Here is a 19,200-nt window from a genome sequence, read left to right as displayed (position 1 = left end):
GTGTGTGGGGGGTGGGGTGTGTGTGAGGGGGTATGTGTGTGGGGGTGGGTATGTGTGTGGGGTATGTGTGTGTGGGGGGGTGGGGGTATGTGTGTGTGGGGGGTGTGTGTGTGCGGGGTGTGTGTGTGGGGGGTATGTGTGTGTGTGGGGGGGTATGTGTGTGGGGTGGGGGGGTATGTGTGTGTGGGGGGGGTGTGTGTGGGGGGGTGTGTGTGGGGGTGTGTGTGGGGGGGGTATGTGTGTGGGGGGGTGGAGGTGTGTGGGGGGTATGTGTGTGGGGGGTGTGTGTGGGGGGGTGGGGTATGTGTGTGTGGGGGGGGTGGTGTGTGGGGGGTGTGTGTGGGGGTATGTGTGTGGGGGGGTGGGGTATGTGTGTGGGTGTGTGTGGGGGGGTGTGGGGGGGGTATGTGTGTGGGGGGTGTGTGTGTGGGGGGGTGGGGGATGTGGGGGGGTATGTGTGTGGGGGGTAACATGTATCATTTGCTGCCCCGCCCCCTCGTGGCTCTGCAGGAGGAGAGTGAATGAGGGGCGGGGCGGTGGTCGCTGTGCGCAGGCGCAGCTCTGCGAAAGGGGGGGGCGTGGCGAGGGGTGGTCGCTGTGCGCAGGCGCGGCTCCTGCTGTAGTTCCCGGGGACCGGAAGCCACCTGACTACAACTCCCAGCATGCTGAGCGGGCGCGGGAGCGGCGGCTGGGCCTCGGGTGGAGGCTCGGAGCTGACCCCGGGCTGGGGCTGGGCCTGGCCGGGGAGCGCCGCACCACACTGCGCGGCCGTCAGGTAAACACACAGCGGCCTGACCAGGGGGGCGCGGCAGCCCCGGAATGGCCTGAGGGGTGGGAGAAGGAGGGAGGGTGTGGGGGTGGGTCGATGTGTGTGTGTGGGTGTGTGTGGAGGGGTGTGTGTAGTGGGGGTGGGTCGATGTGTGTGGAGGGGTGTGTGTGTATATTGGGGTGTGTGTGTGGGGGGGGTGTCTGGGGGGGTGTGTGTGTGTGTGGGTGTGTGTGTGTGTGGGCGGGTGTGTGTGTGTGTGGGGGGGGTGTGTGTGGTTGTGTGTGTGGGGGTGTGTGTGTAGTGGGGGTGTGTGTGTGTGTGGGGGGGTGTCTGGAGTGTGTGTGTGTGTGTGTGTGTGGGGGTGTGTGTGTGTGTGTGGGGGGGGGTGTGTGTGTAGTGGGGGGTGTGTGGGGGTGTGTCTGGGGTGTGTGTGTGTGTGTGGGGGTGTGTGTGTGGGGGTGTGTGTGTGGGGGGGGTGTGTGTAGTGGGGAGGGTGTGTGTGTGGGGGTGTGTGTGTAGTGGGGAGGGTGTGTGTGTGGGGGTGTGTGTGTAGTGGGGAGGGTGTGTGTGTGGGGGTGTGTGTAGTGGGGTGTGTGTGGTGTGTGTGGGGGGGGGGGGGGGTGTCTGGGGGTGTTGTTGTACGTGATATAGAGGAACAGGTGTTGCTGGTGTTTTAAACTTTGTTTGACTTAAAAGAAGAAAGAAACTTCCACATATCAGGGAAATCCTGACACTGACGTCTGTTTTTCTTTCATTACCAAAAACACACACATCGAAGCTGCTCCGGACGGGAACTTACGAGTCTGAATATATTCCGAATATTCATTCCGACATCTTCCTGTCGCGGTGATATTGTTTTGGGTCGTTAATGAATTTTTCTGACGAGAGAGAGAGAGAGAGAGAGGAAGCGCTGTTTCTTTTGGGGATCTGGAGGATCTTATTATTCTGCTTTACTTTTCAAAGTTACTTATTATTATTATTCGTATTAATTTATTCGCCCACAAATATATACGGTCAATTCACTTTTCAGTCTATTCTGTGAAGCGCTTTGAGGCGTCGAGAAGACGTGAAAAAGCGCTGTGGTCGAGAGCAATTATTATTATTATTATTAATTACTTTATTGGTACTACTTGGTTTTTTTGAGGGGGTTGTGTTTTGGAGGAGTCGACAATTCCACGTTTGGTTCACGCGGAAAATTTGTCCCCGCCAAGTGTCCAGTAATTAACTTGTTTGTTTTCCAGCCATCCTATGCTCACCCGTCCTCTGCAGTATCTGGGCAGGAGCAGCGTTGTACGCTCAGAGGTGCCTCAAATCTTTTTCAGGAACGCCGGCTTTCTTCATCCTCAGTGGCCGCCGTGTTTTCAGATGCTGAATCCGTCCATTGTTCGGAGTCAGTTCTGTTGGAGGACACCCTCAACGCTTTGTGGCGGCTTGTGGACAGGGCCCGGACCTGTCCGCACGGCCTTCAATCCCTATTCGATGAATCAGTCGTCTACCTTCGGTTCGCCTGGCTATCCCTTCAAGCCGAACGGTAACGAACCTCAAGCAAAACGCAGGAAGTGCGAGCGAGTAAATGACGAGCCGCCGCCAACGGAAGCCGGGCAGGAGCAAACGGATTGCGTTGCTTCTCACGGCAAGGGATTGGGAAATCTGTGCGTCTCCGGAGAATTAAAAGGTCAAGGGACCATAAGTAAGAAAGGTAAAACACTTTTGAGTTTTTAATCCCATTGACAGATTTTGTTATAGAATGTCTCCCGCTGAATTTAATCGCTGGTTTATATTGTAATATCGGGATGATATCTCAAAGCGCTTTAAACAGCTGTCTGGGCTGGAGGAAGGAAATAGAGGAGGTGGGTTGTGGGGGGGAGAGAAGGAGACTGAACAAGATCGGTCTAGAAGGTGAAACTGAGTCCTTGAGAATAGAAGGCTTTTTTTTATATAAAAAAGAGAAATTTCCTCCTCTTGGCGAGGAGGAATTTGGCTGTAAAAAATATATGTATATATATACACACACACACATATTTCTCTTAATTTCAATCTCTTCCAGTCGAACTGCTAAATAGACGATGGGAAGCTTTAACGGCACAGAAAAAGAGCGGCCAAAAGAGAAATTCCAAAAGAGCTGCAAGTAGAACACAATTCGACTTCTCGTTGATGTCCTACAACATTCTGGCTCAGGACCTGTTAGAGGATAATAATCACTTGTACAGACATTGCAGTTGGCCTTTGTTGCAGTGGGAATTCCGGTTTTCCAACATCTTCCAGGAACTGAAACAGTTGGATGCAGATGTAAGTAATATACAATTTAAGGGTACGTCTGGATTTCCTGATAGTTCAGTGGCTGAATGTACTCCTGAGATGTGGCAGTGAAATGCACATTAATGTCTCTGGCTTGGTCCTTGGTATATGCTAACCTCGTCAATCTCAGCTCGGGTAGCAATGGGACACTTGGCCTTGATGTTTCAGGTCTAGCAAGGGTTCAAGTCAACTTGGTTGTTTCTCCTATTTGGGTTTTTCTTATGATGCTTGCTTCTAATCTCATCAGCTTTGGAACCCTATGTATACCTCACCAAGTGTTGTGAAATATTTAGCTGTGTAAAGTCTTCATGTTGTTCTTGATTTCAATGTAGCTATTGTGCTTTATTGAAATAACTAACATTATAGCTGTGTGAATGTCCTGTACCCTAAATCATTTCTACAATGTTTTGACATTAGCTTCATCTTCAGCTTTGTGCGAACTTAGTTCCTTATAGGAACATTTGAGAACTGGAGCCCATCAAGTTTATTGCACCAGTTTATTAGATCTTGACAGACCTTTTAATCTAAATGCCCTGCCCTTTGGCCATACTTCTCAATGCCTCTGATACCCAAGTACCTGTCTATTTCTCTTTTAAACCTCCCATTGATTCCACTTCTACAGCTAACTGAGCAGAAAATTCCACATCTGTACATCCCCAGTGTGAAGGATGCTTCCTGACCTCGGTTTAGTTCTGATTTTAAGACTATGCCCCTTTATAATGGCTCCCTTTGTCAAAGGCAATCATCTAACATGTGAAAGCTTGTTTGCAGAGTATTCATTTAAATATACACGTACAAAACTGCTCTCCACATGTAATAGAATAGTGGAGCTGAGGCAGTAAAGCTGTTTCCTTGCAACAGTGTAAAAGCAGGAACTGCTTAACAAAGAAATGTTTTTTCAAGCCTGAATGCTTTGGAGAAAAAAACAATTCTAATAGTCATAATGCATTTATTTGGATGCCTTTTTGCCTGTTAAATTTGTATTCTGAAGGGATAAGTATTGCACTTGATAGAACCATTATAGGTTTAAATCATCTTAAAGCATCAGTTTTATTTTAATGGGAAGCAATCGTAGTCTCTTTCAATTTTTAAGTTCTTTTGGAGAGATGCAGGGGAACCCCATTAGAAAGCACCTGCTAGGGTGTGAGTTTGTTTATAACACAAGTGTTTATAGGTGTTGACCTGCAGTTACTACTGGACGACGTACATATTTTGCACAAACTTCCTGGGCAGGAAAGCTGCCAACTATACCAGCAGCCATCTGGCAACTCAGAAGTGGGACCAGCAGCCATTTGGGAATGGGGGTGGGCAGCGTTTTAAATCAGGGTCTAATTTTACGGTCTTGGGACCACCTTGTGCTGTAATCACTTGTTAGGAGCGCAGTCTGATATATGTAGTATGGATGACTGTCGTTTACGTTGATTGGTCTCTTCCTAGATATTGTGTCTACAAGAAGTTCAGAGCAACCACTACAAGAAACAGCTGAAGCCAAAGCTGGAAGCACTGGGTAAGCTACGTGTTATAGCATCGGAAAGCTTTGCGTACTTTCACCACTAGATGTTGCTGTGCATTCAGCAGTATTTTTCTTTTTAAACTTTGTATAATTAGAATAATAATCCTTGCATTTGATATTATATAGTGCTTTATCACGTCTTCGAGACATCTCAAAGCGCTTCACAAAATATACTGTAAAGTGAATTGACTGCATATTCTGTGGGCGAAACACGGCAGCCAATTGCGCACAGCAGCGTCCCACAAACAGTCATGGATTGAGTGACCAATTTATTATTTTTTTTAAAAGGACTATTAACCCCGGAAAAGCAATCCGCCAATTCACTAACAACCGGGTTCCTACTTACTGCTAGATAAACAGAGACGTGTGGAGTCTCGCTTGCGAGGCAAGTGTTCTAACCATTGAGCTACAGGACTCTACCTGATCTTGAGAACCTGATCTTGAGAAAGGACATAAATACCTCTGACCCCTTATAAATTCCCTTAGTGGAGGGACATTTAAACATAGTTTGCAATAGCACAGAAGCATTCTCCATTTCAACACATCGGATATTAATGCTTGATGGGCTTTTAACAGCTTTTTGGGTCTATGTTGGGAAAATTAGTCAGAATTAGGACCGTTAGGTATTTTTCTGTGTCTGAATTTAGAGACGTTGTCTTAATGCCATGGGGAGCTTTACTCTTTCATCTGCTTTATTCTTTTCAAAGAGCTGGCAGACACGATGGGCCAAATGGCCTCCTTCTGTGCTGTATGATTCTATACATGTACACAGCTGATAGAAGGGGCAGCAGAGAGGCCGGGGGCTAGGACTCTGCCTGTATCCCCCTTCCTTACCCTGGGAATGTCAGAGCTAATTTAGCTTTCCCATGAGGCACCAGCTGAGACCAATAAACTCAGCACAGGGCAGGTTTTGAACGAGCAAATCCCTGGTTTTATCCGCCGCGCTATTCTCCCTGTCATTTTCTTTATAAATGCTGAATAAGCACTTTTCCCCTTGGTTTATATTTCAGGTTACCATTGTGAATACAAAATGCGAACAGGAGACAAGAGGGATGGCTGTGCTATCTGCTTTAAACGTTCTAAGTTTTCACTACTCTCTGCTATTCCAGTGGAGTTTTACCGGCCTCGGATCCCGTTGTTAGACCGAGACAACGTCGGACTTGTGCTATTGCTGCGACCAGCTCTTTCATCAGGTGGTGCTGCTCCAAATATCTGTGTGGCAAATACTCACCTCTTATATAATCCTCGGAGAGGAGACATTAAGCTGGCTCAACTAGCAATACTCATGGCCGAGATTGGCAAAGCGGCTTCCAGTGGGAAGGGTGAATATTGCCCAATCGTCTTCTGTGGAGACTTAAACTCTGTTCCCAGTTCTCCTCTGTACAACTTTATCAGGGACGGGAAGCTACTCTATGATGGATTGCCAATTGGAAAGGTACAGTCGATGTATTTTTTTGGGGGGGCCGGCCGGGTGTATTGACACAGGTAGAAACACATCACCTTGAGTAAGGGTATCCAAACCAATCTTTAAAGTTGAATTTACCACTTATGATCCACAAAAGAAATCTGACAGCCACCACCCCCCCAAAGAAAAAACATGTAGTAGTAGAAATATTTTGTACACCTCTTTTGTTGATTCTGAGCCTCATGTGCCTCATGTTTCAATGGTGCTGAGGTCTCGGAGGGATGGTTTGCTTTTGAATCGGAAAATCCAATTGGTGACCATTACATATCTAGGAGCCAAAGAAAAAAAATTATATAAAATTTATAACAAATAACATTTGATTGCTCATTCCTGAATGTTTTATTAGCAAAGTTCCAATTCTTTAGGATATTGTTTGGCATTTTTCTTCTGGTGACTTAGTTCTCATCTCTCTCTTCCTCCCCCACCCTCCCGAGCACTTTACAGTCTATCCCAGGAAGAAAACCACCCTGCTCACCGTGTGGGTGGGACAGAATTGGAAGCAAAATCCATCAGTAAAAAAAAATTGCATTTGTATGACCATTTAATTACATCTATTATATAAACTGCGCATTGTTTAAAATGTCCATGGTTTTTAAAACCTTTTATGTTTGATTTGGTAATTACTTTAAATTGGCAATTGCATGCCAGCATCTTGCCAGCAAACACATTTACAATTTTATATTTCCATCGCTGTCCATGCCAACTATGCGGAGGAAAAAAAATCTCACTTTATTTGCAAATATTGTGACTCCCATGTTTACTACTCGGGACAAGTGAACCGTCAGAGATGTGTAGGATTGTTGCAAAGATTTGGGGGTATGTTTTGTAACTTGTGATTGTACGTACAGGTATCCGGTCAGGAGGAGAGCTCCAGAGGTCAAAGGCTTTTATCAAAGCCTCTTTGGCCTGAAAATCTCGGAATTTCTTCAGCATGTCAATATGAAGCATTAAATTATCAGCACATAAATGAAGGTTCGGGTATGTCCTGAAATATGTTCATTATATCAACCCACTACCATGTGAAGAACACTGAAATGAGTGTTTAAGATTTTGCTCTTCTCGTTTCGCCCACATTAATTCATTTTACAATATATTCTGTGAAGCGCTTTGAGAGGTCTGGAAGACGTGATAAGGCACGGTATCAAATGCAAGGATTATTATTCTTATTCTGTCAGGAGGATGTCTCAAAGTGCTTCACAGGATTTACTGTGAAATCGAGTGACTGCATATTTATAGGCATATGTGGCAGCACACAAACCGCCACAAAAGGAGCGGCCAATTTTATTTGGGGGAATTGTTGTCTCTGACACCGGGCAAAACTCTCTTTTAGAATATTGCCATGGGATCTTTAACATCCACATGAACACGTAGACGGGACCTCAGTTTAACACCGCCCCCCCCCCCCCCAGGGCTGCATTGGAGAGTCAGCTCAGGATGGACTATGAGGTCAAGACCCACGGGGGATTTGAGCCCACAGCATTCTGACTCCGAGGCGAGAATGCTACCAATGAGCTAACACACCAGCTTCGGAGGTTAGGGCTGACTTGTTGAACAGCAAAGGCATGGATGACTTGCTTCAATGTTGTATTTTTTTCTAATGCCCACAATCGTGATCATTTACCCTTCCTTTCCCTCCCAGCAATCCAGATGATGCTGTTGCTATATCTCCATCGGAATAATTTGATAGGAATTCAAATTCTGGTGTGAGAGTTGTCAGTCTAGTCATTCACTGTTGTTCCTGCGCCATGTTTTACACTGACTTCATTATGTATTTTTAAAATATTTATTTTATAAAAATGAAATGGTAAATATGATATTTTTAAAGACCGTCCTTTGAAGGCTGTGGACAGTTCAGAAGTATCAAAGGATGCCAGCAATGAGAAGACATCTGTAGTTAAAATGTAAGTTAGCTTTTCATTAAAAATTCAGACAAAATGAATGGGAAAAATAAACTTTCTCCTCCCACTTAACACAACAGAATCTGAAGCACCGGAATGTCTAGTAGTATTTGTCCAGTTATGACTGGCGTATAAGATAGGATGTAGTTTGCAGGTTGAGAATATGTTTACACTTCCAAGATTTATTCAGCTTTATAGATCTGCATTTACTGTAGAGATGCCATTTCATGTCTCCTTGGAGCTGTTACTACTCTTGTGGGGTTCTCTTCCCATGCCTGGTTCTCATTTTGTCGTCCTCTAGCGAGCGAATGAATGAGCAGACTCAGAACATTCAGACCTCAAGACACCGCTCAGCCATTTGTGTCTCAACCCACCTCCCACTGGAGAGTGGCCTTGCACAAAATTACATATAACTTTGCAATACATTGCATATCTCGTTCAGATGCTATTATGGTGGCATATAAGGGAAATGGAAATATTGTCCAGATGTACAAGCTAATTATCTTAGTTTGGGTTTAAGGCATATTGTTGGAGCAGACTAGAAAGAACTGGACTCACAGTTCGTGAATTTCTCTCGAACCTTTGGACATACATTTTGAAACCTTAAAAAGAACAAGTGTGTTTTAGCAGATTTTATATTGCACTATAAGAGTTAGAAGCAAATGGCATTTCCACATTGCCTTTTACTTATTTACTTTTACATTTAAGGAAGTAAATAATAAATGGATAATTAAGGTCTCAGCTGTCCTCCAGAAATAAACTGTTTTAATTATAGGTTTAGAAAGATCAGCTCTTGCTTCCTAGAATGTAATCTAAAAAATAATACATTTGAGCTGAACTTTAAGAAAAATCTCAAGCCTGAGAAATTATTTATTGTGGCTACTTGTGATCTAAAATTTGCAGTTTATTTTTTAAATCGCAGGTTCTTTCCTGGGCAGTTATGAACTCCAAAATGAAAGCTTTATTTTATGGCTGTGTGCTTCTTGTATTGGAACAAACCAGTTTCGCCTGATATGTAAAGAATATTACTTGCCTAATTAATTACTGGTTCACGTTATTTTTTCACTTTAGTTGCTTTTCAGATTTTTTTGGTAGAAATGATAACATTCACTAAAGTGTCATGACCGCTAAAGTGGACTATGCCAACTATGTGAGCTAAATATGTCATCAGCTGTTTATGTTCTTTTTCTGTCCTCCCTTGTATTATAATAATACTTGTATTTGGTGTAGCGCCTTTCATGTCGGGAGGACATCCCAAAGCACTTCAAAAGGATTATTGTAAAGTGACTGTATATTTGTAGGCGAATTTGGCAGCAAAATTGCACTTAGCAACGTGCCACAAAGTGAATGACTAATTTTTGTTTGGGAGGTTGTTGACCAGGATACCAGAAGAAACTCCCTTCTCTTTTAGAAAAGGGGCATGGGATCTTTAACGCCTACCAGAACAGGCAGGCGGACGGAACCTCGGTTTAACGTCTCATCCGTAGGATGGATTATAACTATTACCAAATTAACATGGTTACTGGAAGTATTAACAAATTAACAGGTTACTGTCGCTTCCAATAGGAAAGTGATTGGGAAATATTTGAGAGCCAGTAATAAAATAAGATTCTGTTGGGTTTTGCAGGACTTCACCCATTCTCCAGCACAATTTCAACTTAACGTCAGTGTATTCCCATTATGTACCAGAGAGCGGTAGAGCTGAAGTCACCACCTGTCACTCCAGATCTGCTATCACCGTGGATTATATCTTCTATTCAACAGGTAATAGCAGCGCCTCTGTGCGGTCAGGTAAATAAAACACCGTCTTAAGATTTTTTAAAATTCTTACTAATATATATATATATGGTTTTGAACAACCAATTAAACTGTTAACTCCTTTGGTTTTAATCATCATGACCTTTTAATGAGAGGCTCTGTTTGGCAGCACAAACACTTTTCCTGCCAAAAGCTTGTAGTCAACACAGGCACAAGTCATCAGTTCACAAAGGGTGAACGGTATTGACCGCCTGCTCACCTTTGTGCAATGGGTGTCTGGTACTTTACACCTTCCAGCTCTAATACTGTTGGCTCATCCAACAGGAAATTAGCTGATTTCACCACACATTTGGTACAGTCTAAGGTGTATATTTTTCATATACGATGAGATCAGTATAGAAATTACAGTAACTTGTAATGTAACCCTAATGTCTGTCTGTTTCTGTAGAGGAAGCTGTCCACGGTGGCTTGGAGCTTCTTGGCAGACTTACTCTCCTCACTGAACAAGATCTACGTACTGTAAATTGTTTACCCAATGAATGCAACTCTTCCGATCATCTCCCTTTGTTGGCAAAGTTCAGACTTAAACTTTGATGCTAACCAAAGCTGTCGAATGTGTTCCTACGTATGAACCCGTTCAATACCTGGTCCAAAATGTGGAGTAAAATATTGTAAAGTTTGTGTATCATTTTTAACTTTTGATAAATTGTTGGAACTGTTTTTCATGCTCTTAAAATAATTGTCAAAAAGAAGAAAAGGTGTGTTTTGAATTTACTAATCTGCAATGATTTCTAAACCCTGACCTCTGTTGAGGACAACAGTATAGCATTGTAAAATCCAACATTATCTGGTGATAATTCTTAGGGAGGAGCGATGTGTACAATGGGGAAAGTGTATAAATTCATGAAAATGCCAGTATTTTATTAAACTGTGCAGTGCATTCTGAGGTTTTGTTTTAAATAAATATATTCTTAATCTGCAAAGGATTTCAGTATTGTTTGGTACTGTATTACAGCATAGCTTTTGGAAAAGAGTATAATCAAATAAAATCTGAAATTCTGCTCTGATGTTAATGAAAAGACTGCAGGATGATTGTCTTAATCATGTATTCACTCAGTTTCTGCATGACTAATTTAGCTCACCACAGAAATGCCAATTACTACATCATCTGGTATCTAATTGTCACAAAAGACATGATGATCAAGCTGTCTGACTGCATTAAAGAGCTGAAATCTCACAGCTTTGAAAGGAGCAGGGAGTGTAACAGGATTTAACAACCAAGCTGGCTATTAAAAAAATATATACTCTGTAGTTTTTTGGGGGGTCAGCCGGGTGGGTGTCTGACACACGCAGACACCCATCACCATACCAAGGGTATCCAGACCAAACAGAATTCCATGCATCCCATCCACACGTGAAAATTCCAGAGATCGATTGATAATCTATAGCAGATAGCAAAGATTCTGAACAATCGCTTACCTCTTGATGTGTAGATAATACAAAGATTGAAGCAGATTGGGAGAGAAGTTGAGATGAAGCAAATCCCATAGTAACCAAACTTATATAGCGCCCTTCACATGAGGTTTTGTCTTCGAGCACTTAAATCCAGTTCTTGAAAAAGCTTTCAGCATTCTTCCATTGAATGTAAACTGCTCCATTCAGTCCACCATGTATTTTTTTTAAGTTCTCCCCCCACTCCCCAAAGTCTTGTTGCTGAATTTTGTAACCCTGGCATGGTCTATAACTCATTTCGTTCAGGATACTTTCACGCTAAAAATCCTGGTTTATTTATCTCTTTCAGGACTTCATCATTTTAAAGAAAGTCATACTGATTCTCCATCAACACAACATTGTAATAAAAGGACTATTTCAACGAGAAAGAAACAAAACGTACAACTTTTTTTAAAAAAAATTGCATTGCAAATAAGAGTTAAAGCCTGCTTCTAAAATTCGTTGGTATAAATTGGATTTCAAAATGGAAAACTAGTTTGAAATATCTCTTGAGGGCTTTTTACAGGTTAAAGTGAGGCCTGGGGTCCTACATATTAATGATGTGGAGGGGTGGGGACGAAGGCTGATATCTAGTCTTATTGATTTCAGGCAGCCTAGTGTTGTACAAAATAACACGCGAGTCATTTAAAACAAACAAAGGTCCTAGGGAGATTGATAGAACCAAAAGAAAGCTATAGCTAATTAAAGAGCTAATTATTTTCAGTTCAGTCTGTTCCTTGGAACTAATTTTTGTTCTGATGGTAACCATGGAGATACTATAGACGAATAACTGGGTGGGAGGAAGTGCAAACTGTTGTTCGAGCCCCTCCAGCAAGGTTTACTTGGCAAAGAGACCAGACACTATCTTTGTGTCTCTGAGCACAGCTTTCTGGAGGAGACAACTAAGAGCTGTTGAATTGAACCAGTTTTCATAATCTGTAGCATTGGGCCAAAAAAAATACAAATAATTCGGTCACTTCAATCCACGACTGTTTGTGGGACGCTGCTGTGCACAATTGGCTGCCGTGTTTCACCTACAAAGTAGTCATTGACTTTACAGCATATTCTGTGAAGCGCTTTGAGACGTCCGGAAGACACGGAGCAGTGTCCCACAAACAGTCATGGATTGAAGTGACCAAGTTATTTTGAAGGAATCTAGCCAGGCTCCTTCTCCTGGCTCCCCTTCAGCACCCTCTGAACGTGTGTGGCAGCCAGATAAGGAAAAATTAGGCTCAAATTGATGCCCTCTACAGTCAGGCAGCCTGGCAACACTCTGGCAAAACTTGCATATGAACAACAATAATAATCCTCGCATTTGATATAGTGCCTTATCACATCTTCGAGACGTGTCAAAGCACTTCACAGAATATACTGTAAAGTGGATTGACTGTATATTTTTGTGGCCATGATCTCAGGGGGGGGGGGGTTATTGGTACCTATGGAACTAGATCCCAGTAAGATGAAGCCAGACCAGGATCAGAGAGATATATTCCCAGTGCAGACAAAACAATTAAAAAAAATAATTTATGGAATCTATACACACAAAAAAAATGGTCAATTTGGATGAGGCAGCAGAGTTGTCAGGAACCTGTGGAGCCGAAATCCAATACGAGTCACGCAAGAAAAACATTCTATTAAGTGGTCTTTGAGGACCTCTTATCCGCCAGTATGTAAGTATGTAATAAAATTCAACGATTTCTCAGAAAATTGTTTGGAAGCTGTCAGAAAACGCTGCTAAGAATAACCTGCAACCAATGGAGGCTGAGTCAGCGGCTTGCAAAGCGGACAGCTGATAATTAAAAGCTATTTCTGGAGAAGTAGCGGCACTGCCCAAAGTGCTCCGACTGGTTTAATTGTAACCTATTGATGTGCCTTTGTCATACTAAATCATAAGCTGTCAGCACTCGAAGGAAGAACTAGCTTGAGGCTCACCCAGATATGCCAACAGAATTGAGCAACTGCCAAAGATTGTAAAAATTAAAGGCAGAAACTCAGTACAAAGGACAATTAAAAATACAAGGACATCGTGTGATACATGGGAACCGAGAGTTATGCATCAGGGAGGGGATGCATGTTCTCACTATATAAGAATATGCAACTAATTTGAATGCTTTTATTAATAATAATAATAATCCTTGCATTTGGTATAGCACTTTTCACATCTGGAGGATGTCCCAAAGCACTTCACAGGATATACTGTAAAATACTGTGTGTTTTGTGTGTGAACGCAGCAGTCAATTCGTGCAAATCTACTGTTGAAGCTGGAGTGCTGTTAGGTTCGTTTTGGGATTATTGCCAGTGTTACGGTTTCCTAACTTTTGAAAGATGCCGCAAAGACCTTTGGCGGTAAAGGCAGCAACCAGTGTAAAACTGAGCGTTACACATCAGAAACTTACAGCACCATTTCTTGGTTTGTGTCAAATTAGTTACAATTGGCCCTAAAACCCCCATAGCCTGGAAAGGAAAATTCAAATAGATCGCCAATCCTCCGCAATCCCAGAATAGTTTCTTAGCTGAGGCACTTGTGAACCGCTGGCAGCCATGGATCCAAACCCCAGCAAGAATCAATGGCTTCCCACCCCCAACCTGACTCAATCCACGGCTGTTTGTGGGGACGCTGCTGTGAGCCATTGGCTGCTGTGTTTCACCCACAAACTATACAGTCAATTCACTTTACAGTATATTCTGTGAAGCACTTTGAGACGTCAGGAAGACATGAAAAGCGCTAGTATCAAATGCAAGGATTATTATTATTCTCTCAAAGTTTAATAAAACATCAGGTACTAACTTATGCCTTTTCAAAAGCATCATTTTGCTAAAAGTGCAGTATTTTCACCCACAAAAGTGTACAGTCAATCCACTTTACAATATATTCTATGAAGTCTCAACTACATGATAAGGCGCGAGACCAAATACAAGGATGATTAAATTTTCTCCTCAATCCTGGGAGGAAATAACCATTGAAATGATGATCCATTAGAGGTCAATTATCTCTTAAATGCCCTTTGCTGATTTTACATACGTTTATGCAAATACAGTACATTGTTAGGTAAATTGGCTCATTACGAGTATGAGTATTCCCTGGATAAATGAAAAAAAATCAGTGATTCCAGGATCTGTGGACCTCAGGAAATCGGCATAAGCCAAGCATTGGCTGGTCAGATACCAAACCTAGCTTTGTGCCGGACTGTATTTCACTCAGTGTAACTTTCATGAAAGAAATACACAACGTGAGTATTTGGTCAATATTACTCATCCTGGAAAGCTTTTTAATGTTCTTTTTATCATCTCTTTCTTTCTCACTCAAGTTTATTACTCTATCCAAACCGCTTTGTATTATTTGGTGGCTAACGCTATCCCATATTAGAATCGCAAATCACACATTCGATGGCATTTTTCTCGAAAGTGAAGGTTATTCCTTCTAAAATGTTGCCATGAATTGAGCAAAGTAGAAATAAATGCATGAAGTACTGATTCCCAAAGTAGAAATAAATACATAACGTACTGGTCCGAGCATTTAGCACCATATACTATGTGCATGAGTTAATTTTCTAACTGGACTATTTCTTTACAACCTTGCAAAGTTCTAATCTTGTACTATTTGATATGCAACAAAAAAAAATACTCTTGCATCCCTCCTACTAATCTCATGTCCAATTGAATGAGTAACATGTAACGCATCAGTTTATTATTTGTAAAAGATTTAAGCGCTTTGGGACGTCCTCCCAACGTGAAAAGCGCTATATCAAATGCAAGGATTATTATTATATTATAAACGCAAATAAATATAAGCAGTCCTCCCTTATCCCAAGTTAAAAAATCCTTATTTGAAATTATAACCATGTACCGATTGCCTGCATTAGGAAAAAGACTAGAAAGACTATTCCTGGATTTACTGTTTCACTATATAATAATAACAATAATCCTTACATTTCATATAGCACCTTTCATATCGGGAAGACACCTCAAAGGGCTTCACAGGATTTAAGTGAATTCAAGATTCGAGCGTATTGACTATTTTGTAGGTGAATGTGGCAACCAATTTACACAGCATTATCCCACAAACAGCCAGGAAGTGAATGATCAATTTTATTGGAGGAGATTGCTGGCCAGGACACCTGGAGAAACTCCCTTTTGGAATAAATGCCATGAAATCTTTAACAACCACCTGAACAGGCAGATGGGACCTCAGTTTAACATCTCACCCAAAGGATGGCACTTCCAACAATGTAATGGGCCCATTTACGAGAAGTTTTGAAGATTTTGTTTTTCTTTTGAAACAAATTTGCTTTAGATTTCCCTTCTTGCACATTGTACTGTACAACGTGATTTTTTTTTCTGTAAGCATGCGCAGAGCCCATTAAACAGCCCTGAGAAACAGTTATGTTTTAATGTTATTAATGTTATCCACCAAAGTGATTGGATCACCAATAGAATTAAAATGTTCACTGCCCACAATAACTTAAAAGCCCAAAGGTTTCTCTTAAATGGTTGTTTGGAATGGGCTTGATCTGTCCGGCAGCTCGCAGCATCAATTTAAATCCCACACTCGGTCTGAAATGATTTTCGAAGTGAAGCTCAAAATTATTGACCCTAAAACAGGAACGATATAACATTAGCATCGATTCAAAGCAGAAGCAGCAACAAAAAAAATTATATTTTAAAACTATAAATGAACAATAACCTAATCCCAGGTAAATGTTCTCTTTTTTTTCTGAGGAGTGTGATTGTAATAATTTGCTCTCCAGCTGATTAAACGTCTCCATTAGGTTCATCCATCTTTGAGTATGTTAGAGCTCATGGTTAGGAAAGAACCAGCCCAATTGCTTCTTGATGATTTATGTGAATTACTACATTAAGGTAATGGAGTGATGACGAGGTTAAACTCATTTGAAAATGGATTCTCTGTGTGGATTCTCTGTGAGGGAAATTAGCCAATGACTCACTGCAACATAGGAGCATAATTCTGGACCCTTTACTTCCTACAGTGACGGGAAGACGCTAGATGGGTATTTTGGAAGAATGAGATCAAATGGACTGAAGAGTCTTCTTCATTTGAACTGCTCTTTTGCTGTCATGATTTCCTGATTCCAGATTCACCCGAGGTTTATAGTTATGCAGAATAATTTATTTAACTGGATCAATTTCTGTGACTGTCACAACCCGTAGCTAGTGATTGCTCGACGGCAACACGGTCAAATATTGCACACAGATTAGTAGAGTAAAAAAACATTAGAAAACACACCAATTTTGTTTACACTGTGTAACTTTCATGCCAGGAGATTGTCTCAAAGCTTTAAATAGCTGACAGGGCACGTCAGCTGGAGGAGGGAAAGGTGACCAAAAGTGTGGTCAAAAAGATAGAAACTTATACTTTTATAAATGACTGAATAATTTCCCAATGTCTACATGCCCATATATAGTCTAAGGATGATTAATTTAAAAGAAGTCTTTGTTAAGTCCTGTGTAATATCTAGCTTGGTTATTTTAGCCCACTAAAGCGTCTTAAATGCTTTGGACTCAGTCTCAAGTGATTTGTTTTAATTAATAGGGACACTCAGTCTGGCTCATACTTGTTTCTAATACCTATAAGGATCTTTACATGAATATACATTTCCACCAGAAAACAGCAGCAGCAATGGGAATGCACAAAAATTAGGTATTTTCCTTTAATCATGTGGTAGCTGATAGGACAGCTCTCACTTCAAACTCTATCCTTGTTAGAATTTGCTGTGTCATTCACAATAGCTTAATTAAAATGACAATAGGGTAATATTAATCCTTGCATTTGATACAGCGCTTTTCACATCTTCGAGACGTCTCAAAGAGCTTCACAGAATATACTGTAAAGGGAATTGACTGTATATTTTGTGGGCAAAACGCAGCAGCCAAATTGTGCACAGCAGCGTCCCCACAAACAGTCGAGGATTGATTGACCAAATTATTATTTTTTTTAAAAAAAGGATTATTATCCAGAAAAGCAATCTTCCAATTGACCAAGGTTCCTACTTACTGCTAAAGGTAAACAGAGGCGTGTGGAGTAAGGAATTTTGCCCAACGTTTTGCCTTGCCAAGAATCGAGCCCGGGTCCTCTCACTTGCGAGGCGAGTGCTCTAACCACTGAGATACAGGACTCCACATACTACAAATACAAAGTCCTTTATGCTTTTCAATTTCACAATAATTGTCTTAGAACTTCATATGCATTAACCTAGCAGTTTCATTCTGTGCTGGCTATGTTACATTAGCCTCCCACAGTCCTCCGGTAATTTAAGAACCGCTATTATGGTCGTTTTTTTTCCTCTCTTCTTCTATTCAGACTGTATTATATATCGCGAATGATAACAGGTTGTTGAGAACAAGTACAAAAGATTGTAATTTAGTTTCAGGGATCCAGTGAAGTTCACAAGCTACTTAGTTTTTGTACTCTTGGCAGCGATCACAACTCCTTGAATAAATTACGGTCCCATCCTAACTGCCACCGTCCAAGAACGTTATGTAATAAATCTTGCATTTTTACATGTTGTCAAATCGTCTCAAAGCACCACAGCATTTATTGTAAAGTGGAGTGACTGTGTACTTGTAGGCAAATGTGGCAGACAATTTGCACACAGCAATGTACCCACAAACAGTCGCGAAGTGAAGAACCAATTTTATCCGGGAGATTATTGTCTGAGACGTCAGGAAAAACTCCAACCTCTTTGTGAACAATGCCATGGAATTTTCAACATCCACCTGAACATGGTTTGGTTTAACATATCATCTGAAGGATGGCACCTCCAACACTGCACCTCTTCCCCGGCAATGCATTGGGCTGTCTATCTGCAATATATGTTTAAAGTCCAGGTGAAAGGTTCAAACCCCCAAACTCCTGACTCAGAGGTGAGAACTACCGACTGAGCCAAGTTGGTGTATATATATATATATTACAATCTAATGATTAAAACACTGGATACCTGCTGGCAGGTATGTAACCTTTCAGACCTTTTAATGAGACTATTACTCTTTGGGTTGCTTTTAGTCACAGAGCTTACAACCGATTTTTCCTGCTACTTCATGTATCCTGATGAACTAAATTGATTAGATTCTTTCCCCTTCACAATCTATGCCAAACACTTGCAGCATTCATTTTGTGACTGATGTGGTGGTCGTTAATCTGTAAAGACTTAACAATATATATAACAAATATATTCAAAGACCAATGAACCAATGCAATGGGATGAAACATCACTTTCACCTTTTTTTTCACCCCACACTGTCAGGTCTGGCGTCCTCCAGGGCTCTGTCCTTGGCCCTCTCCTCTTTAATATCTACATGCTCCCCCTCGGTGACATCATCCGCAGACATGGGGTCAACGTCCACATGTATGCGGATGACACCCAACTCTATCTTTCCACCTTCACCCTCAACTCCAGGACCACTCCTATCCGGACAGACTGTCTGTCGGACATCAAGTCCTGGATGAGGGCAAATTTCCTACAGTTGAATGTGAACAAGACTGAGGCCCTCCTGGTTGGCTCACGCCAGCGCCTCAGCACCTCAGGCTCTGGCAACATCAACCTCCATGGTTACACACTACAACTCACCAACTCTGCAGCCAGTCAGGAACCAAGGTGCCTTGTTCGACCCCCAACTGTCTTTTCTCCCCCACATTCAAGCCATGACCTGCTCTGCCTTCCCTCACCTCCGTAACATCACCCGACTCTGCCACTACCTCAATCCTCAGGCCGCTGAAACTCTTGTTCATGCCTTCATCACCCCCAGGCTCAACTATGCAAACGCACTACTTGTTGGCCTTCTCAACTCCTCTCTCCATAGGCTTCAGATAATCCAGAACTCTGCAGCCCGTGTCCTCTCCCGCACCAAACTCCGTGACCCCCATCTCCCCCACTCTCACCCGACTCCACTGTCTCCCTATCCTTCAGAGGATCCAGTTCAAGATCCTGGTCTTCACCTACAAAGCCCTCCATGGCCTCGCCCCACCCTACCTCTGCGACCTCCTAACCCC

At 42.1% G+C, this 19,200-nt stretch overlaps 1 protein-coding gene across 1 annotated transcript; it reads left to right on the top strand.

The window, feature by feature from the left end:
* Nucleotides 1–696: 696 nt before the first annotated feature.
* Nucleotides 697–10,774, top strand: LOC103186162 (angel homolog 2 (Drosophila)). The gene is made up of 9 exons (XM_042333601.1): nt 697–775; nt 2,011–2,468; nt 2,817–3,058; nt 4,505–4,574; nt 5,591–6,015; nt 6,894–7,023; nt 7,871–7,946; nt 9,571–9,707; nt 10,150–10,774. Exons 2-9 carry the CDS (start codon nt 2,018–2,020, stop codon nt 10,293–10,295), a joined length of 1,677 nt encoding a protein of 558 aa, XP_042189535.1. The 5' UTR covers nt 697–775; nt 2,011–2,017; the 3' UTR covers nt 10,296–10,774.
* The last annotated feature ends 8,426 nt before the right edge of the window (nt 10,775–19,200 follow it).

Source organism: Callorhinchus milii, unplaced genomic scaffold (genome assembly GCF_018977255.1).
Source record: "Callorhinchus milii isolate IMCB2004 unplaced genomic scaffold, IMCB_Cmil_1.0 Scaffold3, whole genome shotgun sequence".
In the NCBI taxonomy this organism is placed as follows: Eukaryota; Metazoa; Chordata; class Chondrichthyes; order Chimaeriformes; family Callorhinchidae; genus Callorhinchus; species Callorhinchus milii.
This window is presented reverse-complemented; position numbering and strand designations above follow the sequence as displayed.